Consider the following 24,472-nt stretch of genomic DNA (forward strand, 5'->3'; position numbering starts at 1 on the left):
GGCCATGCGATTAGGATCGCGTAGCTGTGAGCTTGCATTTGGGGTATAGTGGGTTTGAACATCACTGTCGGAAGCCCTGAAAATGGTTTTCCGCGGTTTCCCATTTTCACAAAAGGCAAATGCTGTGGCTGTGCCTTAATTAAAGCCACAGTCGCTTCCTTCAAACTCCTAGCCCTTTCCTATCCCATCATCACCGTAAGAGCTATCTGCGTCGGTGCAACATAAATGAAAATTGTAAATTTAAGAAATGGAAATGAATTACCTTTGCGAGAGGAGAGAAAGTAGGAATGAAGTAATCTCCGCAGTGTGGCGCAATCTAACGGGGACATTTTGAACTGTTTCTTGGTATCATAGGATATAAACTTCATGGTTCTGATACGTATCGAATTGTAATTACAATATAATTATTAAATTAATGTCGTAATGGTCCACCTTTCAATACTATAATATGCAATATTCTGAAAATGAAAACCTACAACCTGTTTTCCAGTCAATGACTGGGTCAGGGATGTAATGAATGAAGCAGTTATAGGCTATTAGTACGATGGGGTCACCACTCCCAAAGTGATTTATTAATGACTGACAGATGCTATGAAATGAGAATGGAGAGTGTTGCTGGAATGAAAGATGACAGGGAAAACCAGAGTACCCGCAGAAAAACCAGTCTCGCCTCTGCTTTGCCCAGCACAAATCTCACATGGAGTGACCGAGATTTGAACCATGGTATCCAGTGGTGAGAGGCCGACGCGCTGCCGTCTGAGCTGCGGAGGGTCATGCAATATTCTAAATTACATTAATTAGGGACTAGTTTCAGCTGGGGCTGGCCATCTTCAGCCTTAATGTAAAACATCCAATAACTCAACAAATTTACATGCACATAATTGACATAAAACAAAATGAAACATATACAAATTGACATTAAAAACTGGGATGAAATTATGAGTAAATTTGAAAAATAACTAGGTTCTAAATTCTTGCATCTTGAGCATGCTCATCATCGAGACTCTTTCATGTATTAATATCCACAGAACTGATAGTTCTAACACTGCTAATCATCACTAATTCAATTGTAAACGGAAACTGGTAAATGTTGATCCCGTAGTCCACCACCAAATCTATTTGAATGGTGTTAGTCGTATGCAAGTCATTGGATGCCACTATAAATAACCACGGAGTACTGCTAGATGGTGATTCAACATCAATCAAAGTAATCAAATGAGATGCTTTCGTGGCGGTTGTTAAATCATGCTGAAATGATGTTGGACATTGTCAGGACAGCACATGAAGATGTGGTTAAACAGATACATTGTGTCTGGCATAAAATTTGCAACTCATTGCTGGGCCCATGAAGTTAACCTGAATACATACATACATACATACATACATACATACATACATACATACATACATACATACATACATACATACATACATACATACATACATACATACATACATACATACATACATTATAGATAATTAAAAAAATTAATGAATTGAATGAGAGAGAGTGTTACTTAGATGGCATAGGTTTTATGAGACTTACCTCTCAATACGGTATGTGGTGTGTGGCCTATTGTGTGTGCTTCAGACTAACTGTTGTGAGATTCAAATGAAAAGAAAGGGGCAGGCAAGGAGGGAGAGATGGGGCAAGGGGAGAGGAGTGGGGCAAGGCGTGAGGTCATGGAGGAGAGCGGAGGGGAAGGTCGTGAAGGAGAAGGGGAGGGGAAGGTGGGATTAAGGCAGGGCTGAAGGATGTGGGGAAAAAAGATGGCTGCTGAGGAAAGGTGCTGTGAATTTTATGAAAAACTGAATTATGTCTTGTTGGTTTGACGTTTCTGAAAATGGGAATTAGAAGGTCAAAAAGGATATTTGGCTTTTCTGAAATTTCATTGAGATTATGATTTGGATTGAAGTATTGTGTAAATGTATGAAGCAGCTTTCGGTAATGTTAAGGAGGGGTCCTTTGTTGATGATTTTGAGAATTTCCATATCTTGTTTAATGTCTGTGAATTTGTGATTATAGTCATGCATATGCTGTCCTACAGCTGAAAATTTATTGTATTTCAGGGCACTGATGTGTTCCAAGTACCTTATATTAAAGTTTCTCCCGGTCTGCCCAATGTAAGAAGAATTACAACTGTTGCAAATGATCCTGTATACTCCTCACATTGAATAGTTATTGAACTTGTTTATGGATGTGGCATTATGTAAGACTTGTGTGTTCCTATTGTTTGTTTTGAAAACTATTTTTACATCCTGTTTTTTAAACATGTTGGTGACTTGGTAGATTTGTTTGTTGAAGATAAAGATAGTAAGGGAGGATTTGTTTATCTTATCTTTTTTCAAGGTGATAGAAGGGCAGTATTTATATTTATTGATTTGTTATTTTTTATTGATTATTTTTCATTTTTACTGATTCTACCATCTTGTAAAAAGATCAGAAAAACAACTCCTCCCTTTCTATTTTTACCTTCAACGAATAAATCTACCAAGTCCCCAACATCTTTAAAAAGCATGATGTAAAAGTAGTTTTCAAAACAAACAATAGGAACACACAAGTCTTACATAATGCCACATCCATAAACAAGTTCAATAGTTATTCAAAATCAGAAGTATACAGGATCATTTGCAACAGTTATATTTCTTCTTACGTTGGACAGACCGGGAGAAACTTTAATATAAGGTACTCGGAAGACGTCAGTGCCCTGAAATACAATAAATTTTCAGCTGTAGGACAGCATATGCATGACTATAATCACAAATTCACAGACATAAAACAAGATATGCAAATTCTCAAAATCATCAACAAAGGACCCCTCCTTAACATTACCGAAAGCTGCTTCATACATTTAGATCAATACTTCAACCATAATCATAATCTCAATGAAATTTCAGAAAAGCCAAATATCCTTTATGACCTTCTAATTCCCATTTTCAGAAGCGTCAAACCAACAAGTTCATAATTCAGTTTTTCATAAACTTCACAGCACCCTTCCTCAGCAGCCATCTTTTTCCCACATCCTTCAGCCCCGCCCTAATCCACCCCCTTACCCTCCCCCCTCTCCTTCATGACCTTCTCCTCCCCTCTCCTCCACGACCACACGCCTTGCCCCACTCTCCCCTTGCCCTGTCTCTCCCTTCTTGCCCACCCCTTCCTTTTCATTTGAATCTCACAACTGTTATCTGAAGCACACACAACAATAGGCCACACACCACATGCCGTATTGTGAGGTAAGTCTCATAAAACCTATGCCATCTAACACACTCTCTCATTCAATTCATTAATTTAATTTTATCTAATTTATTCAATTTAACTTCATGGGCCCAGCAATGAATTGCAAATTTTATACCAGACACAATGTATCTGTTTAACCACATCTTCATGTGCCATCCTGACAATGTCCAACAACATTTCAGCATGATTTAACAAGCACCACGAGAGCATCTCATTTTATTAATTTGACTAATGTTGAATCACCATCTAGCAGTTCTCCGTCAGCTGGTGGTTATTTACAGCGGCATCCAATGACTTGCATACGACTAACACCACTCAAATAGATTTGGTGATGGACTATGGGATCAACATTTACCAGTTCCCATTTACAATTGAATTAGTAATGATTAGCAGTGTTAGAACTAACAGTTCTGTGATTATTAATACATGAAAGAGTCTCGATGATGAGCAGTCAATATGCAAGAATTTAGAACCTAGTTATTTTCAAATTTACTCATATTTTCATCCCAGTTTTTAATGTCAATTTGTATATATTTGTTTCATTTGTTTTATGTCAATTATGTGCATGTACATTTGTTGAGTTATTAGGTGTTTTACATTAAGGCTGAAGATGGCCAGCCCTGGCCAAAACTAGTCCCTAATTAATGTAATTTAGAATATTGCATACCGGTATTATAGTATTGAAAGGTGGACCATTACAGCATTAATTTAATAATTATATTATACTGTTTCTCGGTAGGTGACTTGCTAGTCTCGTGCAACTCCCTGAGGTCAATACTGGCGACCATGCTACCTGATGCTATGCAGGCTTAGGCTCGTCTCTGCTGAAATACATTGCGCCACGCTGTCCGCTAGGGAGTTGCCATAGGAAAACAAATCCCCCAAGTTTGATTCGAAGCCAGCAGCATTTGTTGCTCCGTTATAAAGCATTAGTACAGCGAATGACCGAAGATGGTTGATTTTAACATGTTTTCGAATACATGTTTGGTTTATTAAAATAAAACATTAGAAGAAAAGACAACAAATGAAGTGCAAAATTATTGGGAGTTGTGCAACGTTGCAACAATACCACGCACCGCCCCTGCTTAATTATGTGAATAATCAGTACTTTCTTATTTTCTTTTGCCCCACTTATGATGTATTACATAGATAAAGTACGTTTATTTTATTTCTAGGTTTTCTTTGCCCAACTTATCTGTATTCTGCCTACAGTTGAAAATGTATGGGGGTAGGGAGGGGGGAGAATAATTATTTGTTTAGTTATTTCAATTTAAATATATCTTAATGGAAAACACTCAACACACATTCTCAACATTCTTTCTTACCATTCTACAAGTCTGTCGTAATCGTCTACGATCATGACTGAAGCTTTGCGTACTCGACTCTGGTTGAAGTCCTTATGGTGAAGATGATACTGTGTTGTGACCCACCCAACATATACATGGGTTGGATCTTGTCCAGGGAAGATTCGTACTCCATAGAAATACTCGTTAATCAGTTTCAAACATTCAGCATCAAAAATTTCATTTCCAATTGATTCTACACCAGACACTGTCAGTGTTGTCATAGTAGATAAAGGTTTTGGAGTCCTATCAGGAACAGATGGAGGTACAATTTTCAAATCTGTCTGCAACATAAAAATTAAATAACATATAGATTCATTTTGAAGTATTCACAGAAGTGAACAGTTACAATGTAAGTAAGGCATGCATCCTTACTGTAGAAACTCGAACTTGAGCAGTACGTGGATGGAGCGTGTTAGATCTTCCCAACCCCAGGGGCTGCCTCCTCTCTGGTGATACATCACCATCCATCATGTGTGGTTCAGGGGTTTTCGCCTTCTTTAGACGATCGTTACTGGCGTCCCTCTTCCGAGAGAAAAACCTATAAAGAAAGATATACTCCACCTGTTTAATCCACCAAACTGAAGTCACATTATTAGAAACAGACATAGACATCGAGGGAAATTACAATAAATATGAAGCCAAATGGTCAGGTCAGGAACATCCTGCTACCTTATGTAACTTTTTGGCTGAGGCTGACAAACTAAGGGGGAACCAATGGCTATGGGTCAAAGAGTTCTCCCTTAGAAAGTTACTGAAGCCTTTGCAGAGAGAAAAATGCACATAAATTCATTAAAATGCTATTGCCTTGTAAATGTGGCAGGAACAGCTGAAGGCTAATTTTTCATTGTTAAATGGATACCATGCTCATATATATGTTATTAAAAAGGTTTACTTCTTCTGTTTAGCATAATATTTATTTCTTCCCTAAACAACACAGCTAAGGTTTAGGTTGAAGGAAGAATTGTATTGGAAGGTGTGATTCTTCCTTCAATCTAAACCTCAGCTGCAATTTACTGTTTAAAATATACTATAAAGAGCCGTGAAACAAAAATGCCCCTAAAGGTTGTCAACTCTGCCAACCTGAAGGATGTGCTGTCGGTGCTCGTCTCACAGTTCCAAAACTTCTGAGATTCTGTCTCTGCAGGCTAAACAATATCAAAAGGAATGTCACAGAAATTGAAGCACAAATTTCAAGGCAAGAGGACTAGATCGGCAAGGCATCCCAGTATAGTACGCGAAACTGCCTCCTACTTCATGGAGTGAGTGAAAGCCTGAATGGAAACATGTATGAAAAGGTTCCAGCAGCAATAAAGGAAAGGCTCTGTATAGAACTCAGTATAGACAGTATAGACCGATGGCACAAACTAGGCCACCAGCACAAATCTACTGATGATTTTGAGGCTGCTGGTAATAGGCCTATAATTATAAACATTTTAAGATATCACCAATGCGACCTAATTGGAAAGCCAAAAAGAAGCTGAATCCTTGACTGCCACCAGAAAAGACATGCTCAACAAAGCAAGAGAATATTTCAACCACTCCTGCAGAAGGTAATGGTCTAATCAAGTAGTGTGAGGGAAACGAACATTAAGATATTGCTAAACTGGGACATTTTAGTGTGTATTACCTTTAAATGTATGAGTGAGATGATAATGAAGCTGTTGCATGTACCGTGAAGTCCAAGAAACTGCATGATATTTTCTCTCTCCCTATGCCTGAGCTAAGAATGTCAGATGTTTTCTCTCATTTGAACAATGACCTGCACCCAGAAAATAATAGCCCAACTCTCTCCCTCCCCACTGACCCTGCACTCTCACTTGGGCAACATCCTGCTTTTCCACAAGTGCTATATTGTGCCCATATAAACAGCCAGTCTGTTGTGGCTCACCTAAAGTACTGAAAAATATTTTTGAAGGGAGTGAAATACATATTGATACTGTAAGCAAAAGTCCATCTCTTCTAGCATTGTAACACTGGAGGGATAGCATATTTATCGCACAACCGTAATCAAAGACAGGGCAGAGGGGTGGTTTTGTTTTGTAGGCCAGATTTAAACAGCATGATAATACATAAGTCAGCTTCAAATGTAAACCACAACCCTGAATTTATGTTCAAAGAGATTGTTATTAGCACTGTCATTGCAATAGCATGTAGCCACCTCAGGCAGGGGTAGGAAACATGCGAAAACTAGAAGACAGCCTAATGAGACTTTCACTTACAACACTTTACACACACATATATACTTGTTTTTGGTGACTTTAACATTAATCACTAACACAGATCACTCATAAAGTAAAATTACGGAACACTTTCGTATCTCATACTGCCTCTTGTACCAACTAATCAAGTTTGTACCTCAACCTCAGAAACTTTGATTGACCTCATGATAACAAACAATCCACAAAAAATCCTCAAACATGGCCAAACACCAGTCCCTGACATTCCTATGCATGAACTTATTTACTTAGTTTCCTCGCCATGTGCCCTACATTCTGACCAAAATACAAGATTTACAGAGATTTAAAAAACATTGATCGGCAGTAACTAAAACACTTTGCATTTGACAGTGAATGATATAATATAAATCTGACAGACAAGAGAAAGCAAGCTTCCCATTGTATGATAATTGAACTAAAATCAATGATGACCATCTGAATTAACATTAAAAGCAAACCTCATTGCCAAATACATAAGAAAAATACCAAACTCTCAGCAACAGATCCATAACAAGAAATGTCAATATTTCTGACATTTAGGTGGAAATGCAAATGATTCCACTTATTAGGTACTGGTAAACTTCATGAGTGTCATGAAGGTCCAAAACCCCCTCTCAATGAGCTAAACAATCACTTTGCTAGGGAAGTCCTAAATATAGAACAACAATCAGTGAAAATACCATAATTGTTTGCTAAGGCAACAGCCTTCAGATTGCCCAAGTTCCATATTCAGAGTATGAAGTAAGGAAGGAGATACTAAGTCTCCAGTTGTGGGAACCAATGACAGTCCTATCTCCTAACATCACTAATATTGTTGATATTATTTTGTCAATAATAACAAATATATTAAATGCCTGTCTTGTCACTGTTTATTTTCTACCTAAATGAAAAGATGCCTTCATCATTCCTATTCCAAAGAAGTCTCCTGCAAAAGCCATATCACATTTTCATTCTGTATCCAAATTTTTGGCTCTCACTAATGCCTAGTTCACACGATGCCAGTTGATGAGACAATTGTCAGAAGACAGTTGGCACAACCAACTGGGCCTAGCTGCAACAATCACCACCCGGATCTCAGGATTGTCGGAACAGTTGGCACTGTGTGAACATGACAGGCCAGTAGCTGTATATTTATTTGGTGCCAGTTCACTAGTGTCAGCCGAGAGTCACAGCCGCCTGCGTGGTTTTGAGAATTTAAATTAATTTTAAAATTATTTGTAAGCTATGTGCATAATTATGGCTCAAAAGTAGGGTGATGATATTAACGCAAAATTCATTGAGCTGTAACCTATAGGGATCGATGATGTTTGCGGGACCAGCACGAAGACCTGTACAAAGACAAAAATGCTTGTCAAGCGGCACTTTATGAAATACCAATAAAATTAACATTCAAGGATTTGGTGTGATGGAGATCAAAACTTTGCATGACTCAGCAATAAATTCCTGGCATATATAATTACAAAATAAATTTAATTCCTCATGGGATGCTACAGATTCTGCGCACTATGCCATTTCTCATAATCTACTGGCATGGCAATAGCTTCCTCATGTGAAAGGGTTCTCGTTCAACTGGACTGGCCAACGATTGTTCTGCAATAATTAGAGGATAACTGTTGCCAACAATTCTCTCATTAACTGGCATTGTGTGGAATTGATAAGATTTCTGGGGATATGCTAAAGACAATGAGTTGGGATATAGTACCATATCTGAAGTACTTATTTGATTATTGTTTGGTTGATGGAGCTATACCAAATGAATGGAGAATTGCTATCGTAGCCCCTGTGTATAAAGGAAAGGGTGATAGACATAAAGATGAAAATTACAGGCCAGTCAGTTTGACATGCATTGCATTTAAGCTTTGGGAAGGCATTCTTTCTGATTATATTAGACATGTTTGCAAAATTTATAGCTGGTTCGATAGAAGGCAGTTTGGTTTTAGGAAAGGTTATTCCACTGAAGCTCAACTTGTAGGATTCCAGCAAGATATAGCAGATATCTTGGATTCAGGAGGTCAAAAGGACTGTATCACGATTGACCTGTCTACAGCATTTGATAGGGTGGATCATGGGAGACTACTGGCAAAAATGAGTGCAATTGGACTAGACAAAAGAGTAACTGAAATGGATTGCTATATTTCTAGAAAATAGATCTCAGAGAATTAGAGTAGGCGAAGCTTTATCTGACCCTGTAATAATTAAGAGGGGAATTCTTCAAGGCAGTGTTATTGGACCTTTATGTTTTCTTATGTATATATAAATGATATGAGTAAAGAAGTGGAATCAGAGGTAAGGCTTTTTGCGGATGATGTTATTCTGTATATAGTAATAAATAAGTTGCAAGATTGTGAGCAACTGCAACATGACCTCGATAATGTTGCGAGATGGACAGCAGGCAATGGTATGTTGATAAACGGGGTTAAAAGGTTGTGAGTTTCACAAATAAGAAAAGTCCTCTCAGTTTTAATTACTGCATTGATGGGGTGAAAGTTCCTTTTGGGGATCATTGTAAGTATCCAGGTGTTAATATAAGGAAAGATCCTCATTGGGGTAATCACATAAATGGGATTGTAAATAAAGGGTGCAGATCTCTGCACATGGTTAAGAGGGTGTTTTTAGGGGTTGTAGTAAGGATGTAAAGGAGAGGGCAAATAAGTCTCTGGTAAGACCCCAACTAGAGTATGGTTCCAGTGTATGGGACCCTCACTAGGATTACTTGATTCAAGAACTGGAAAAAATCCAAAAAAAAAAAGCAGCTTGACTTGTTCTGGGTGATTTCCAACAAAAGAGTAGTGTTACAAAAATGTTGCAAAGTTTGGCCTGGGAAGAATTGGGAGAGAGAAGACGAGCTGTTCGACTAAGTGGTATGTAGGATGCTAATTGGTTTATATTATCACCTATTCAATACATTAAAATTTTAAACAAATAGGAATTTATCTTGAGACATGTTTCGCCCTTCATTGAAGGCATCATCAGTCACAGCACTACCTCAAGCCATAAATCAGGTATCTGATTTGTAATTAAATTGTAATTACTAAGAAATAATATTGATATAGTACAGTAGGGATAAACCCCATTGCACTACAGCCCTTGAAGGGCCTTGGCCTACCAAGCGACCACTGCTCAACCCGAAGGCCTGCAGATTGCGAGGTGTTGTGTGGTCAGCACAACGAATCCTCTTGGCCGTTATTCTTGGCTTTCTAGACCGGGGCCGCTATCTCACCGTCAGATAGCTCCTCATTTCTAATCACGTAGGCTGAGTGGACCTCGAACCAGCCCTCAGGTCCAGGTAAAAGTCCTTGACCTGGCCGGGAATCGAACCCGGGGCCTCAGGGTAAGAGGCAGGAACGCTATCCCTACACCACGGGGCCGGCTACAGTAGGGGTAGTCAGTGAGAAAAACAATGTTCATTGATAATATGGATACCAACATATCAGCCGTTGGCTGTAAATTAAGAGTTGCGAAGGATCAGCTAGTCCAGATAATAAATCATTACAGTAAGTTTCCAGAAACCCCCACATGTATCAGAATGACAGGGGATTATACCCAACATACCAATATTACAGAGTTTTCTACAGTTTTCGACTACACAGATTTTGAGGTTAGACAAATATACAATACATATTTACATGGTATAGTCGTACTTAAAATGTAATAAAAGATAATTCAAATATAATAACAATAATAACTGAAGGTTTTACAAGAGTTAGGACTAGGATGGTGTACATACAACAAAGAAAGGACACAGCACTGCAACAGACCTAGTTAAAATTAGAGATGACATCAGAAAAGCTATGGACAAAAGGATATTGACACTTCTACTCTCCTAGACTTCAGCAGTGCATTTGAAACTGTTAATATTAATTTACATCCTGTTAGCCAAGTTGCAAGGACTTCATCTCAGTTCCACTGCAGTACGATTGTTCTCATACCTCATCAACTAATGTCAACCTGTAGTGAACAATTAAATGTCAGAGTGGAAGAGTAAAACTACAGGCATCCAACAGAGCTCTGTAATTGGATCTCTGTTATTTATTCATTATATTAATGGTTATGCCTCTACTGGCAGGACCTAGTGTTTACAGTGCACTATGTCTTCTGGTATGGGCTACAGCAATTTTGTTACTTTCACTGATCTGTGTCTGTCTTATCCTTGGCTTTGGCAATATGAAAGTGACTGAGGTATGAGCGATGCTAGTAATGCCATTCCTTCTGCAGCCAGTCCCTGCTATAATCGTGTGAAAATGTTGCTCATAGGGTCATTTTTTTATTTATTTATTTTTTTTGCTATTTGCTTTACGTCGCACCGACAAAGATATGTCTTATGGCGACGATGGGGTAGGGAAGGCCTAGGAATGGGAAGGAAGCGGCCGTGGCCTTAATTAAGGTACAGCCCCGGCATTTGCCTGGTGTGAAAATGGGAAACCACGGAAAACCATCTTCAGGGCTGCCGACAGTGGGGCTCGAACCCACTATCTCCCGATTACTGGATACTGGCCGCACTTAAGCGACTGCAGCTATCAAGCTCGGTACTCATAGGGTCAGTTGGTGCATGAATTTCAGTGGGATTGTCAGACTGATATGTAATAGCAACTTCTGGCTTGGTGAGGAAAGCAACGGGAAACTACCTCACTCCTCATTTCCCTAGTACGCCTCTTCAGTAATGCCTAGGCCATCAAAGACAGCTGATGGCAGAGCTGTTGAGGATCCAACCAGCCTTAGGGCTGAAGACTGAACATACACATACATATTAATGGTATTGTTAATAACTCTACCTGTATGCAAACGACCTACAAATCTATAGCTACCATAAAATTCAAGATATTGAAAATGCCGCTCAGCAAATGAATAGTAATATAAACCTAATCAACTCATATGCCAGTGAAAACTTTCTCTTAATTAACCCAGTGAAGACACAGGCTGTAATTATATTGCAGGCAAGGACTATAGCTATACTAAACGAAAGATCTCCATCCCCACTCATGATCAATAGTTTGGTAATACCATTGCAAAAATCTGTGAAAAGCCTTGAGAACATTATAAATGAAACTTTATACCGAAATTAACAAATAACTGACACTTGCAGGAAAGAATTTGCTTCTCTTCACCCACTAATAATTCACCAGTCACTTTTATCATACAATATGAAAACAAGATCAATTCCAACACTTGTGTTACCTACGCTCAACTATTGCGTTGTTATATTAGTTAATGCTACCAAGGAACAAACCAAGAAACTGCAGAAGGCAATGAACTCTTGCATCCATTTTATTATTACATTAAAATATACCACTCATGTTGCCCCATATTATAGGATACTAGGCTGATTAAAGCTTAAGCACATGGGATATTTGCACATTGCTACACTCATTTCCCAACTTTTGAATGGAGCAACCCCACAGTATCTTTTCTCAGATCTTAGCTAGCTCTCTTCTACTCATGAATCATTACACTCAGTCCAACTGCTTGCTTACTACATCCGTATGTCATACATCAGTGTGCAATCATTCATTACTTGTGTCTGGTACGAGGCTATGGAATTCTCTCCCATTGAAAGTTAGGAATTAAACATCAGCCTCCTTTAAATGAAATTTCTTCCTAAGTGTGGAGCCAGGTTGTATGAAAGCATGAGTGACTGATAATGAATACCACAATACTGAAGTATTATCATTCATTCATACTTGTATTATGAGGCACTAAGTCCTGTAGATCATTAGTTTTCTATGTAACTCTAGAACCAATGGTGCATAATATTTTATAAACTACTTGTTTATTTTTATACTATTGTTAGAATCATCATTTCTCACAGTCATCTAGTTTCATACAGAATTAAATTAATATGTTATTCTTTTTCCCTTTTTTTCTGCCCACTGTGCATTGTATATTGAAAGCTCCTCTTCCACTTCTGTCATCATCAACATCATCTTATAATTTGTAAGAATAGAACGATGTAAGAGAGGGCCTAGAGTCTTAAAAATAAATAAATAAATAAATAAATAAATAAATAAATAAATAAATAAATAAATAAATAAATAAATAAATGAATGAATGAATGAATGAATGAATAAATAAATAAATAGCTTTTTATTTACCTGAAAGGAGATCGTCCACGTTTCTTCTTGTCATCTTTGATGGCATCTTGGTTGTTCATCATGCCATCAATATTATATCGGTTGAGATCCACATCACTTGTTGAACGATGCATTGTGCCTGAAAATAAAGGAAGAAGTATTCTATCAAACTTTTTGACATGCCCTTTGTTCTTTTAGGATCTTCCAATACCTAACATTCACTTATCTCATTTTCTCACTTCCATTGCTTCCTCTTCTAATACTGACATGTCAGTGTGTTCATCCTATTATGTGTTCCTATCCATGTTCCTGTCTGTATATGACTTGATTCGCCACTAGATTTTTTCTATTACTTATATTGATCTGCTAGGTTCCTTTTCTCCTATTGTACTTGTTCTCCGTGTTTATCTTTTTATCTCTCCCCTTTTCCTGTGTTCTCCAGCTCACTTCTTATCCCACACTTCCCAAACTTCCTATTTCAAAACTGAAGATCTGACAAAATGGCCCCACAGTGTGTGCTGAAGCCTGCTCTCTTGATAAAGCAAGAAGCAGAAACAAGCTTGTCAGGGGCTGAGAACAATGGATGTAGAAGAATTGGGACTGATGAGGAGAGAGCAAATCTACTGTATTTGAAGATGACCAAGTGGAGATTTTCCTTTTCTCACGTTTGTCTTGTCTCCTTTTCTATTGCTTCCCTTTTCTGCTGCTGACCTACCACTGTGTTCATCCTATTGTGTTCCTGTTTATGTTTCTATCTTTCTATATATGACTTCATTTGTCACCGGTTTGTTCCTTTCTATTACAGATGTTAGATGAGCAAAAATGGTCAAATAGACTCTGATGAGAACAAAATCCACAGCTTCAGATTTTGCATCCGATGCTGTAATATCTCCTTGGAAGGTACTATGAGATGTACTCAACATAAACTAACAGCTGAAAGCCTATTTTAAGTATCATGAAAGTCGCATGCTCACGCTCAATAATGAGATTTTTGCCATGTTATTCCTAGAGGGAGTACTTTACTTGCAGTTAAGTGGTATTTCCAAGCAAAATCCAGGACTTGAGTTAGTACCTTTAACTTTAATGATCATGTATGACAGTAGAACAAACATGTAGAAGATCTTTGGCAAGACATGGTAGCATACTAAGGTATATCAGATTTTTTAACTTGCTCAGCTATAAACACTTGTGTTTAACATTGGTATGTCCATTACTGGAATCTTGCATTCAGTTGTATGTTGAGGCTCCAGCACAAAGGTTGGTTGGAACCGCAACAGCTCTGCCAACAGTTGTCACAGATGGCCTAGGCCTCACAGAAGAGGCATACTAGAGAAATGAGGAGTGGAGTAATTTACTGTTACTGCCATTGCTGAGCCAGAAGTTGCTATTATATATCAGTCTGTCAGGTCCACTGAAAGTTATGCACCAGCCAACTCAATGAGCAACATTTTCACACCATAACATGCACTGGCTGCATAAGGAATGGCATTACTAGCATTGCTCATACCTCAGTCACTTTCAAATTGTCAAAGCCAAGGATGAGACAGAGGCAGGTCAAAGAAAGTCATTGTAATGGCCGATATCAGAAGATATAGTGCACTGTAAACAGTAGGTCTTGTCAACTAAGGCATTGTACTTAATTATGGTATCGTAACTCGTTATCTACTGTTACTCATTTCCAGGTATACAATTTCTCCTGCGTATTCAATTCACTAGCACTCAATACTGCTTGCACTTGAACTTCCAATGATCGATCAAGTGAATTCTAGCATAAAACATGTGTCCACACAGACTGAACTTGATGAATTGAGAGGACAAGGCTGCATTAAACAGACTATGCATATTTGTTGTTTAGACTCTTCATGCCTGTTAAACTCTTACTCAAACAGTGCAACAGCAGTAGAGATGGATCAGCAACATAGCAAGCGATCCTTGTGGCAAGTGTGTCCCAGGCTTGAGGGTTGATGTTTGTGATCTACATAGGGTTTTTTTTTTTTGTTTTTTTTTGCTATTGGCTTTACGTCGCACCGACACAGATATGTCTTATGGCGACGATGGGACAGGAAAGGGCTAAGACTGGGAAGGAAGTGGCCGTGGCCTTAATTAAGGTACAGCCCCAGCATTTGCCTGGTGTGAAAATGGGAAACCACAGAAAACCATCTTCAGAGCTGCCAAAAGTGGGGTTTAAACCTACTATCTCCTGAATACTGGATACTGGCCGCACTTAAGCGACTGCAGCTATAGAGCTCGGTCATAGTTGGTTTAAGCTGGTCATCATAATGCTTCAAAGTGGCATGGCAGGGTTGTTTGCCTGAAGAAAGTTCACCATATGAGAATTTGCAAGGACGTCTGGTGTCACTTATATGGCAGACACGCCCAGTTCACTGAAGTCAATAGCTACTACACTGTTCATGTATGCTTTCTCAAGAACTGCAAGATTGGAGACATGGTTTCTCATTTGATATTTAAGATGGAATGAAGTTTCTATTGATGAAAATGCCCAAGTTTCTTGATGTCAAGGTGTTACAGAGTCCAGGTCTCACATCCATAGAGTAACAGTGAGATGATGACTGCTTTACACACCATGAGTTTGGTATAAACTGTTGGGTCTTTGTTCCTGTTTCCAGTTTCATCTTGCACAGAGACATTAAACTCTGCAAGGCTAGACCCTGGGGCAGGTTGGGAAAGAATCCTGGTTTTTTGTGCACTGATGGTGAGGCTAAAACAATCAAATGCACACTTGAAGCTATTAACTGCCTTATGTAGCTCCTGAAATATAAGAGCAGCTGATGCAGTGTTATCAGCATACTGCTGTTCAGTTATCCTGGTCGCTTGCGTTAAGTGATGTGAACAAAGTCTCGTCAGGATGAAAAGACTTCCATCAATGTGATACCTTACATTGATGCCCGAGGTTTTTTTTCTTTGCTAGTGTCTCTACGTTGCACCAACACAGATAGGTCTTATGGCGATGATGGGATAGGAAAGGCCTAAGAGTTGGGAGGAAGCGGCCATGGCCTTATTAAAGGTACAGCCCCAGCATTTGCCTGGTGTGAAAATGGGAAACCACGGAAATCCATCTTCAGGGCTGCCGACAGTGGGATTTGAATCCACTATCTCCCGGATGCAAGCTCACAGCCCTAACCGCACAGCCAACTCGCCTGGTCCAGAGGTTGTTGGCAGAGGATGTATCATAAAGCATAGCAGTCACATATAAAGCAAAGAGCACTGGACCATGTACGCAGCCTTGCTTCAATTCATGTGTGATGTGAAAACTTTGATATTAGCTTTATTCATTCACTACTTAACTCACAAATAAAATGCTCTGAATTAATGCAAAAAGTCAACATGTAAGTTCCTCCCAGATGCACAGGATTCAAACTGTCTTTTGAAACCAAGTGGCATAGAACTAATTATGCCTTACACAGCCCAATACATAGAATGATGAATGAATAAGTTAGATACTGATACTTTGGCCGTTCACATTCTCTACTTATGAAATATGCTAGGAAACATAATGTATCAAGGGCATAGCCTTCAGTAAACTTAGCTGATAAACACTTGTAGGCTACTAATAATTTCGTCTGTTTTCAATATACCAATATCTCCCTTATACTTTATGTAAAGATTTCTTGGCTATAAACACATCTAATGTAACATGGTTCAATGCTTCCTTCTCATATTTTTCAATATGGAGAAGGAAATTGTAATTCTCGTTCAATAAATACTGTAGTAATAATCAAAGAATCAGTCATAAGCAATGATATGAATATTCAAGTATTATTTATTAATTATGATGAAACATTTTATGGCTGGATTTAGAGTGTTACCTGCTCCCAAACAATTGTTTGTAACTAATAATGGGTTGGTTGCATGCACCATAAACAGCTATTCTAGTAATGAAATGAAATGCAGACTTTTATGAGTTGGCTATTCTAGCAAAATGAATATAATACTTCTCTAAAAGCTGAAGGGTTTTGGACTGGCGTCCTCAAGGCATACAATCATCATCCTTGGTTCATTCCTATAAACTAAGTACTAATTTTAAAAGTAAATCTTTAACAGAAGTATCCACAATAATTAGATAATTACCTGAATCCAGAGGTCCATTTGTAAGAGCTTTCTCCATATTATCATACGTTGGGTTGCGAGAGAGGGAGCCCTTGCGAGGTGGCCGAGAAGGACGGTTCTTAGCTTTGCTAGGAGGAGATTCAGTTGAAGGGCCATTCATAATTAGCTCATCTGCCTCAACAGCATCTTCGGAGTAACCTCGTTGGAGTCCTGTAATTGATACAGAACTATACATCGAGGATATGACATACATACATACATGCTTACATAGTAATGCATACATACATACATACATACATACATACATACATACATACATACATACATACATACATACATACATACATACATACATACATACATACATACATACATACATACATACATACATACATACATACATACATACATACATACATACATATATACATACATACATGGGGTACATACTTAATTCCACACCTCTTACCAATAAATCAATATGGTACAAAATAAAAAAAAATAACTTACCTTTAATATCACTCATAGTAAAACCAGACTTCATGATTTGTTCTATATGGGCTGGTGTAGTATGGTCAGCTTCTGCAAGTAGCCGGTGCTGACGAATTTTGATCTCCTGCCATCTCCGCATCTTCTCGCTCTCGCTGAATGACATTACAAATCAGAGTAAGTTTTATAACTTTATCTATACAGTAGCTAATAAAGTTGTAAACCAGTACTTACTCTACAAATTCGGGTAAGCAGATGACAGGTAATGACAGACGGAGAAACTCCCAATTGGCCTTCTCCATTGTTTCAAAGGTGTTGTGACTGATTTTGAGGCACGGAGGAGTATCTGAACCTGCAGGAATTCGAGTGACATCAATCTTTGAGTCAGCCATGTCATCCGTGTTCTCAAAGATTGGCTGGTCCTTGGTATACCAGTACGTGACAGCTCTCTTCATATTCCTAGAAAAGACAATATTTGGATCAGTATTTTTAAATTATACAGTAGCCTAATATAATAATATTAAGCAACTAGAAAAAGAACATTGAGCTGAAAACAGTTACTTATTGTATTAGCCCAAACATAAGACAATGCTTTTACGTTAAAATATACTTATAAAAAACTGTAGCCATCTTATGTGCACAGTCTAACATTTAGAAAGACTCATTTTTTTGAAGTCTATTTGTATCATTACTCAGCTGTATTGGATTGTGCAATGGGAGTTATGACATGCATTGCCATCTGAGCTAAAGGACAATAAAATGACATTTCTTAAGCTTTGATGATTATTTTCCAGTTTGTAACTTGTGACCTATGTTGCTTGGCTTGATGTCACTGTGTTAATGCATTCAGTTTTGATCACTATTGTAGTCATGATAGGTTGTGTGGAAAGGAGAGTGTCTTCAATGAAATAAAGGAGACAGAAGAAGTTATTTACATTTATTTCAGTGGTCCTGAATGTAATGAATAACATTAGTGGAAAGACAAAGAAGAGTTAAGAATGCTGGCACATCAACGAAAGCATTCAGAGGACTAACAACATGAATGCAAATTAAATTGGTAGCCTTATTACTGAATTAGTGCAGGAGGAACAAAACCAGAGTTATCCAAGAACTTGCGAAGTTATCAATAAAAGGCACCAAAGGTGGCAAGTGAATTTAAAAGTTACAATAGCTGAATTTAAGGCAAGTGATGTAAACAAATGCTCAAGTATTCAGAGCTGTTTATGATGCTGCACTACTATTGTGCAATGCCTACTGGCAGATTATTCAGATAAGTTGGTTACCTATCTCTATTAAGAAAGGAAGTAGGAGGAAGTGTACCAATTATAGAGGGATTACCTTGCTGTCAAACTGCCTTAAGATAATGGAAAAGATCATACAGAAGAGAGCCCATCAAATTTTCTATTAAAACAAAAGTCTTGTTCTTAGATTTATTTCAGGGCTTATAAATTATCTAGACTGTAGGAGAGCTTGAATATGTTGGAATTACATTCATTAATTAATTATTCTTGTAAATAAATTCCAAAATTTCAGGGTCATCTTATATGCAAGACTGTCTTAGCCTATACTTGGTCTAATACAGTCCTTACATAACAAGATATTTTTATATTTTCATACTTCTGTGAAGAAGATAAAGGAATTGCTGAGGGAGGCAAGTGTAGGATCCGTGCTGAGTGGGTATTAAGGAGCATGAGGGAAGAGAGAGTGAGTTTGAGGGAGAAAATTAGGCTTTTAGCGGAGGGCAGAAATGAAGGTTTGTGAGAGGGAGATAGGGATCTACACTCATATTGTCTTCACTTGGACAATGGTACTCATTAGTTAGAGGGTTTGCTTAGAAGAGTTATAGGGAGGTACATTCAGGGAAACAGGATGGATTAGGGACCAGTGATGAGAGATTATAGGGAACTGGGAGTCAAGTAAGGATGATATAAAGTTGTTAGTGTTAGACTGTAAGTATTGTAAAGAAAGGAATAGAATTATAGTAAATAATTTAACAGATATTTCATTAAGACATTAAGGAGCAGAAGGGGGATAATTAGACTGAAAGGAGAGACATTAGAAGTGCTTCAAGTACTCAGGAAGCAAGATAATGAATGATGGGGGCCATTAAAAGAGAAATAAGTCAAAAAATACAGCAAGCTAGTGGATTCTATTGTAGGTTAAGTGATTTGGTATGGAAAGAAGATGTTCCAGTTAAGTGTAAGAAAATCCTCTAGAAGTCTTATTTACATGTCAATATTGACCTATGCTGCTGAGACATAGACAATAACTACCAGGGATGAGAGTAAAATATAGGCCTTGGAAATGAAGTTCCTCAGAAGGATGAAAGGTGAAACAAGAAGGGGCAGATCAGGAATGAGGAGTTCAAAATTACTAGTAAGCTGGATGCTGAAAGACTTGGAGACCAGATAGGTTTGGGCATGTCAAAAGAATGAAAGCAGGCAGAATTCCAAGAGTTTGGAGCAGAGACATGGTGAAAAGAGGCCAAGTGGGAAACTAAAAAAGAGATGGGAGGACCAGATTAAGGAGGATACTTGAAGACAACAAGTGGAGCTGGAAGAGTGATGAAAGAAGAGGTCAAAATGGAGGTCAATGATCTACTGCCCACCGGGTGAATTGGCCGTGTGGTTAGGAGTGCACCCAAATCACGTGGCCACTTGTCCGGTCAACTGGTAAGAAAAATTAGTCATCATTATCATCTTCCTCCCAAGTATTGGGCCATATGTCCCGTTACGGCCCTTCTGACGGGTTGCTAGTCTGAAGAAAAATTAGTGAAAGCTGTAATTATTGCATTTTTCTCAAAATACAGGTTTCTTAATAGCAACAGTCAATAATTAATATCTTCTGAAGTAGGTATCTTATAACAATTTTTAGAACCACAAAAATCTCTAAAATGAAAAAATCTGACCTTAGGTCCCTTTCTGCACAATGGGTCACATATGAAGAAAAACTTGGAATTCAAGAGGAAAAATTGGGGCAAATATTATTTTACAGGGAGAGGAATTAGGGACTGGAATAATTTATCAAGGGAGATAATTGAAAAATTTCCATGTTCTTTGAATTCATTTAATAAAAGCCTAGGAAAACAACTGTATAGAATCTGCCACCTGGACAACATCCCTAATGGAAGATTTAAAACAGTTGCTGATAAGGCCTGTGTGAAAACGAATAAAATGATTCGAGAAGGAGTGGGAGGCACAAAAGCGTATGTTTAGACAGTGACTACAGGCTCCTAGGTACATCAAATACAATGTAACTACCCAAAATAAAGGAGTGGAATTTAAAAGAAGAATAAAATAAGAATGGCTTTCAAAATGTAGTAATACAGAAGTTACCATGAAATAAAACACAAGTTAAAAATAAGAACAGAACTTGTCTAAGAAATATTAGTTAACTATGCGGTAGAAGTTTGTGGTAAAAATGGAGTAAGACTAACCGAGATGGAATGAAAGAGTGAAAGGGAAGAAAAGTCCAAGAACTGGAATTCATTTACAAGAAAGCCAGGTGAGGACTGTAACAAGAACCAGACAATTTTGTATGCAGCACTGAAGGGGAGATCAGACAGAGAGGATATTAAAGCATTTGAAACTGAATATGGGACCATTGTTAGGAATGCAGAAGGGATGACGAAGCAGATGAAGGCTTATTCTGACACGTTGCTGTATGTGGAAGCAGAAGAGCATGAGATCTGTGATTTTGTTGAACCTGTGGTAAAAAGAGAGTCCTATTAAATAGGCAGAAACCCAAGTGCCCTAAAAATGAGGAAATCCCCAAGAAGCAGATGGATTGTCAGCAGATATGATGATAGCAGCAGGAATAGTGTACCAGTACTTAGTATGCAGTGGCTACACTGAACACTAGGAACAATATGGAAAGAGAATAAAATTTCAGATGATTGGAAGAAAGGACTGACACCAACATTTAAGAAAGGAAACAGCAAGAAGCATACCAACTACAGTATAGTGCGATTACCCTGCTGTCACACTGCCTTAAGATAATGGAAAAGATCACAGAAAAAAAGAGCAATAATAGAACACCAATTTGAAGAAGAAGAAGAAGAAGAAGAAGAAGACGAAGAATATTGTCTTAGATGAAACAGAAGGACAACAGGTCTTATCTTTGCAATTAGGCAGATAATGGAAAATTACTGGAAAAGAGGGAAACACCTAACTACCGGTATTGTGTTTTTGGACTGGAAGAAAATTCATATGACACTACAGTATACCATCATCATCATCATTTCCCTTTATCCAGCTGTAGCCGGGTAGGGGCAAATATGGTTCCTCTCCACTTTCTTCGGTCTTTCCACCACTCCTCCTCCAACACTGTGTCCCAGTCCAGGTTTCTTTCTATAATGCTGCGTTGAATAGTATCCTTCCATCTCAATCGAGGTCGTCCACGGCCTCTCCTTCCTTGGATTTGCATTTCCATCACCTTTTTTGGCATTCTTTCGTCACTCATTCGCTTTATGTGCCCAAACCATCTTAGTCGGCTCTTCTCTATTCTATCATTCATTTTTTCCACTCCAATTTCTTCCCGGATTTTCTCATTCCTTATTTTGTCTCGTCTACTCTTCTGTATCATACTCCTCAAGAATTTCATTTCGGCTGCCTGTATTCGACTCTCATCCTTCTTTGTCATTGTCCAAGTTTCTGCTCCGTAAGTTGTTATAAAGCAGTGGATGCTGGAGATTTGAATGCATTTGTTTTTTGCTGATGATGTTACCATCTGTGGAGAGAGAGAACAAGGAGTGCAGATGAGGTTGGACATTTGAACTACAGTATACCATGAAGTAAAATATAGGATAGCCTAGACTAACTAAAGGTTCCAAAATCTCTAATTTGGAAGATTAAAATATTGTGTGAAGATTGTGAGAGCAGTGTGCAAGTGGGAAATGGCAAGTCAATATGGTTTTGAACAAAGATAGGCGTAGAACAAGGCAGTTCACTGTTTCCACTACTCTTAATCACACCCATGGATATAACTATTACGGATATTAAAGCAGTGGATGCTGGAGATTTGAATGCATTTGTTTTTTGCTGATGATGTTACCATCTGTGGAGAGAGAGAACAAGGAGTGCAGATGAGGTTGGATTGCTGGAGCAGCAAGTTTAAAGAACTGAAGTTAACTGTGAGCAAGTAAAATACAGCAGCATTGAAAATGAGTAGAACATGTATTTAGTGTAATCTCACACTTGAGGAAGAGAGAATTGAACGTGTGAAAATCTTAGCTATCTTAGAAGTATTTTCTCCAGTAATGGGAAGGTTAAACTAGAAGTACAAAATAGAACAGCCTCCAAATGCAGAATCTAGCATGAGACAAAGCAGTTACTTTAGAAGGGAATGTCGCAATTATATATTTCATCAATCATGACATACAGCTTGGGGAGCTGTATTTTATATGCCGTACATGAGACATTAGTAAATTACAAGTATGTGAAATAAAGTTTCTAAAAACAGCTATTCAGAAGATGAGAAGGGACAGAATCAGGAATGATTACATCAGAAGAGACATGCAGATGAACTTGACAAGGGAAAAAATATTAAGTGCTGCATGGCTGCTATGAGATGTCATTCCAGACAAGGCCTATCCTATAGAGACTCACCTGTGGGATATAGAGCCCAGATAGTTTCAACAGCATCAACTAGATCACAAAGGCCAACTGAAGTTATACCCAAGTACCTCAGAAATATGCATTCTTTGGCAGCATCAGCTACACAAGCCACTAGTTATAACACGGATTTTGAATATATCTGCATACTATACTTACACACAGAATGGTTCGTAACCCTCCTGCAGCCCACATGTGGTGAAGAACTTGAGTGTATTAACATCCTGACCAAATGTAAGTTTGGCCTTCTGTCCAACACCCAAGGTACATGCAGGAACGAAGGATTCACCTTGGACATCAGAGAATGTAGTTTCTCCTCCAAGAGCGTCCATCAACAACTCACCATTCAGAGAGAAGCCTGAAGTATGATAATATTATTAAACTACATCAAAATTGTTATAGAAGTAATTAAATTTAATTTCTTGTTGGTGCCTAGGCTAATAAGAAATATTTAAAGATAAGATTGAAATAAAAGCAGAACGCTAAACAGAACACTATAAAAATTAAAATATCCTTAACTCATGTTTTTAAAAAAAAATTTAGATAATGTATTCACTAGGAAAGCATCAATAGACCACACTAGCAAAAAGGGCTATCCATCTAATATCAGTGCAACTTTATAATCTTACACATTCATAAAACAGAAAGAGCACAAAGAAATCTGAACTACATGCTTATATTCAATTTCAAATACAAGTGCATAAAGCAGGAGGATTAAAGCCAATCTCACACAAACAAACTAATTCAATTCATGCTGAAAACTTTGAAAAATATTATGAAGGTCTGAGACATCTACGAGGGCAAATCAAAAAGTAAGTTACACTCCTAAGTGGTGGCCATTTATGAAACCACCTACACATAGGCAACATGGCTATGACAATATACAATGTAAGTTCACTTTTTCACATAGTCCTCACGAGACTGTAAACATTTTTCAGAACGGTCAACAAACTTTTCGATTCAGGATGTGTAGAAATCACCTCCAGTGCTATGTCACCACCTGGAGACAGCTGCTTCCATCTCCTCATCATTTTGGAATCGTTGTCGACTGATATACTTTTCCAGCTTACCGAACACATGATAATCACATGGCGCTAAGTCTGGACACCTGAACACGCAACACCTCACATGGCCTGCCAAACGTCCGAACTGCTGCAGTGATTCAAGTGGGAGGTATGGCAACATCCTCCATACAGTCCAGGAAAATGGATCTCAGTGGATGACAATTCTGAAACAATGACGAGGTGAAAGCAGCCGTCTCCAGGTGGTTATATAATGTTGGAGGTGATTTCCATGCATCCAGAATAGAGAAGTTGGTTGACCATTCTAAGAAATATTTAGAGTCTCTTGGTGACTGTGTGGAAAAGTGAATTTACATCGTATGTTGTCATAGCTGTGTTACCTATTTGTAGGTGCTTTCATAAATGGCCATATC

General features: G+C 38.2%; 1 protein-coding gene across 1 annotated transcript in view; it reads right to left on the reverse strand.

The window, feature by feature from the left end:
• RyR (Ryanodine receptor) overlaps positions 1–24,472 on the reverse strand; it is a 623,761-nt gene that overhangs the window by 279,328 nt on the left and 319,961 nt on the right. Inside the window, exons 28-34 of the mRNA XM_067151578.2 lie at positions 23,197–23,395; positions 17,660–17,884; positions 17,447–17,580; positions 16,958–17,146; positions 12,890–13,007; positions 4,957–5,122; positions 4,564–4,865 (exon numbers count right to left, since the gene is read on the reverse strand). Coding sequence (XP_067007679.2) covers positions 4,564–4,865; positions 4,957–5,122; positions 12,890–13,007; positions 16,958–17,146; positions 17,447–17,580; positions 17,660–17,884; positions 23,197–23,395 — 1,333 coding nt within the window. The remainder of the gene's footprint in view (positions 1–4,563; positions 4,866–4,956; positions 5,123–12,889; positions 13,008–16,957; positions 17,147–17,446; positions 17,581–17,659; positions 17,885–23,196; positions 23,396–24,472) is intronic.

This window comes from Anabrus simplex, chromosome 7 (assembly GCF_040414725.1).
Source record: "Anabrus simplex isolate iqAnaSimp1 chromosome 7, ASM4041472v1, whole genome shotgun sequence".
Taxonomy (NCBI): Eukaryota; Metazoa; Arthropoda; class Insecta; order Orthoptera; family Tettigoniidae; genus Anabrus; species Anabrus simplex.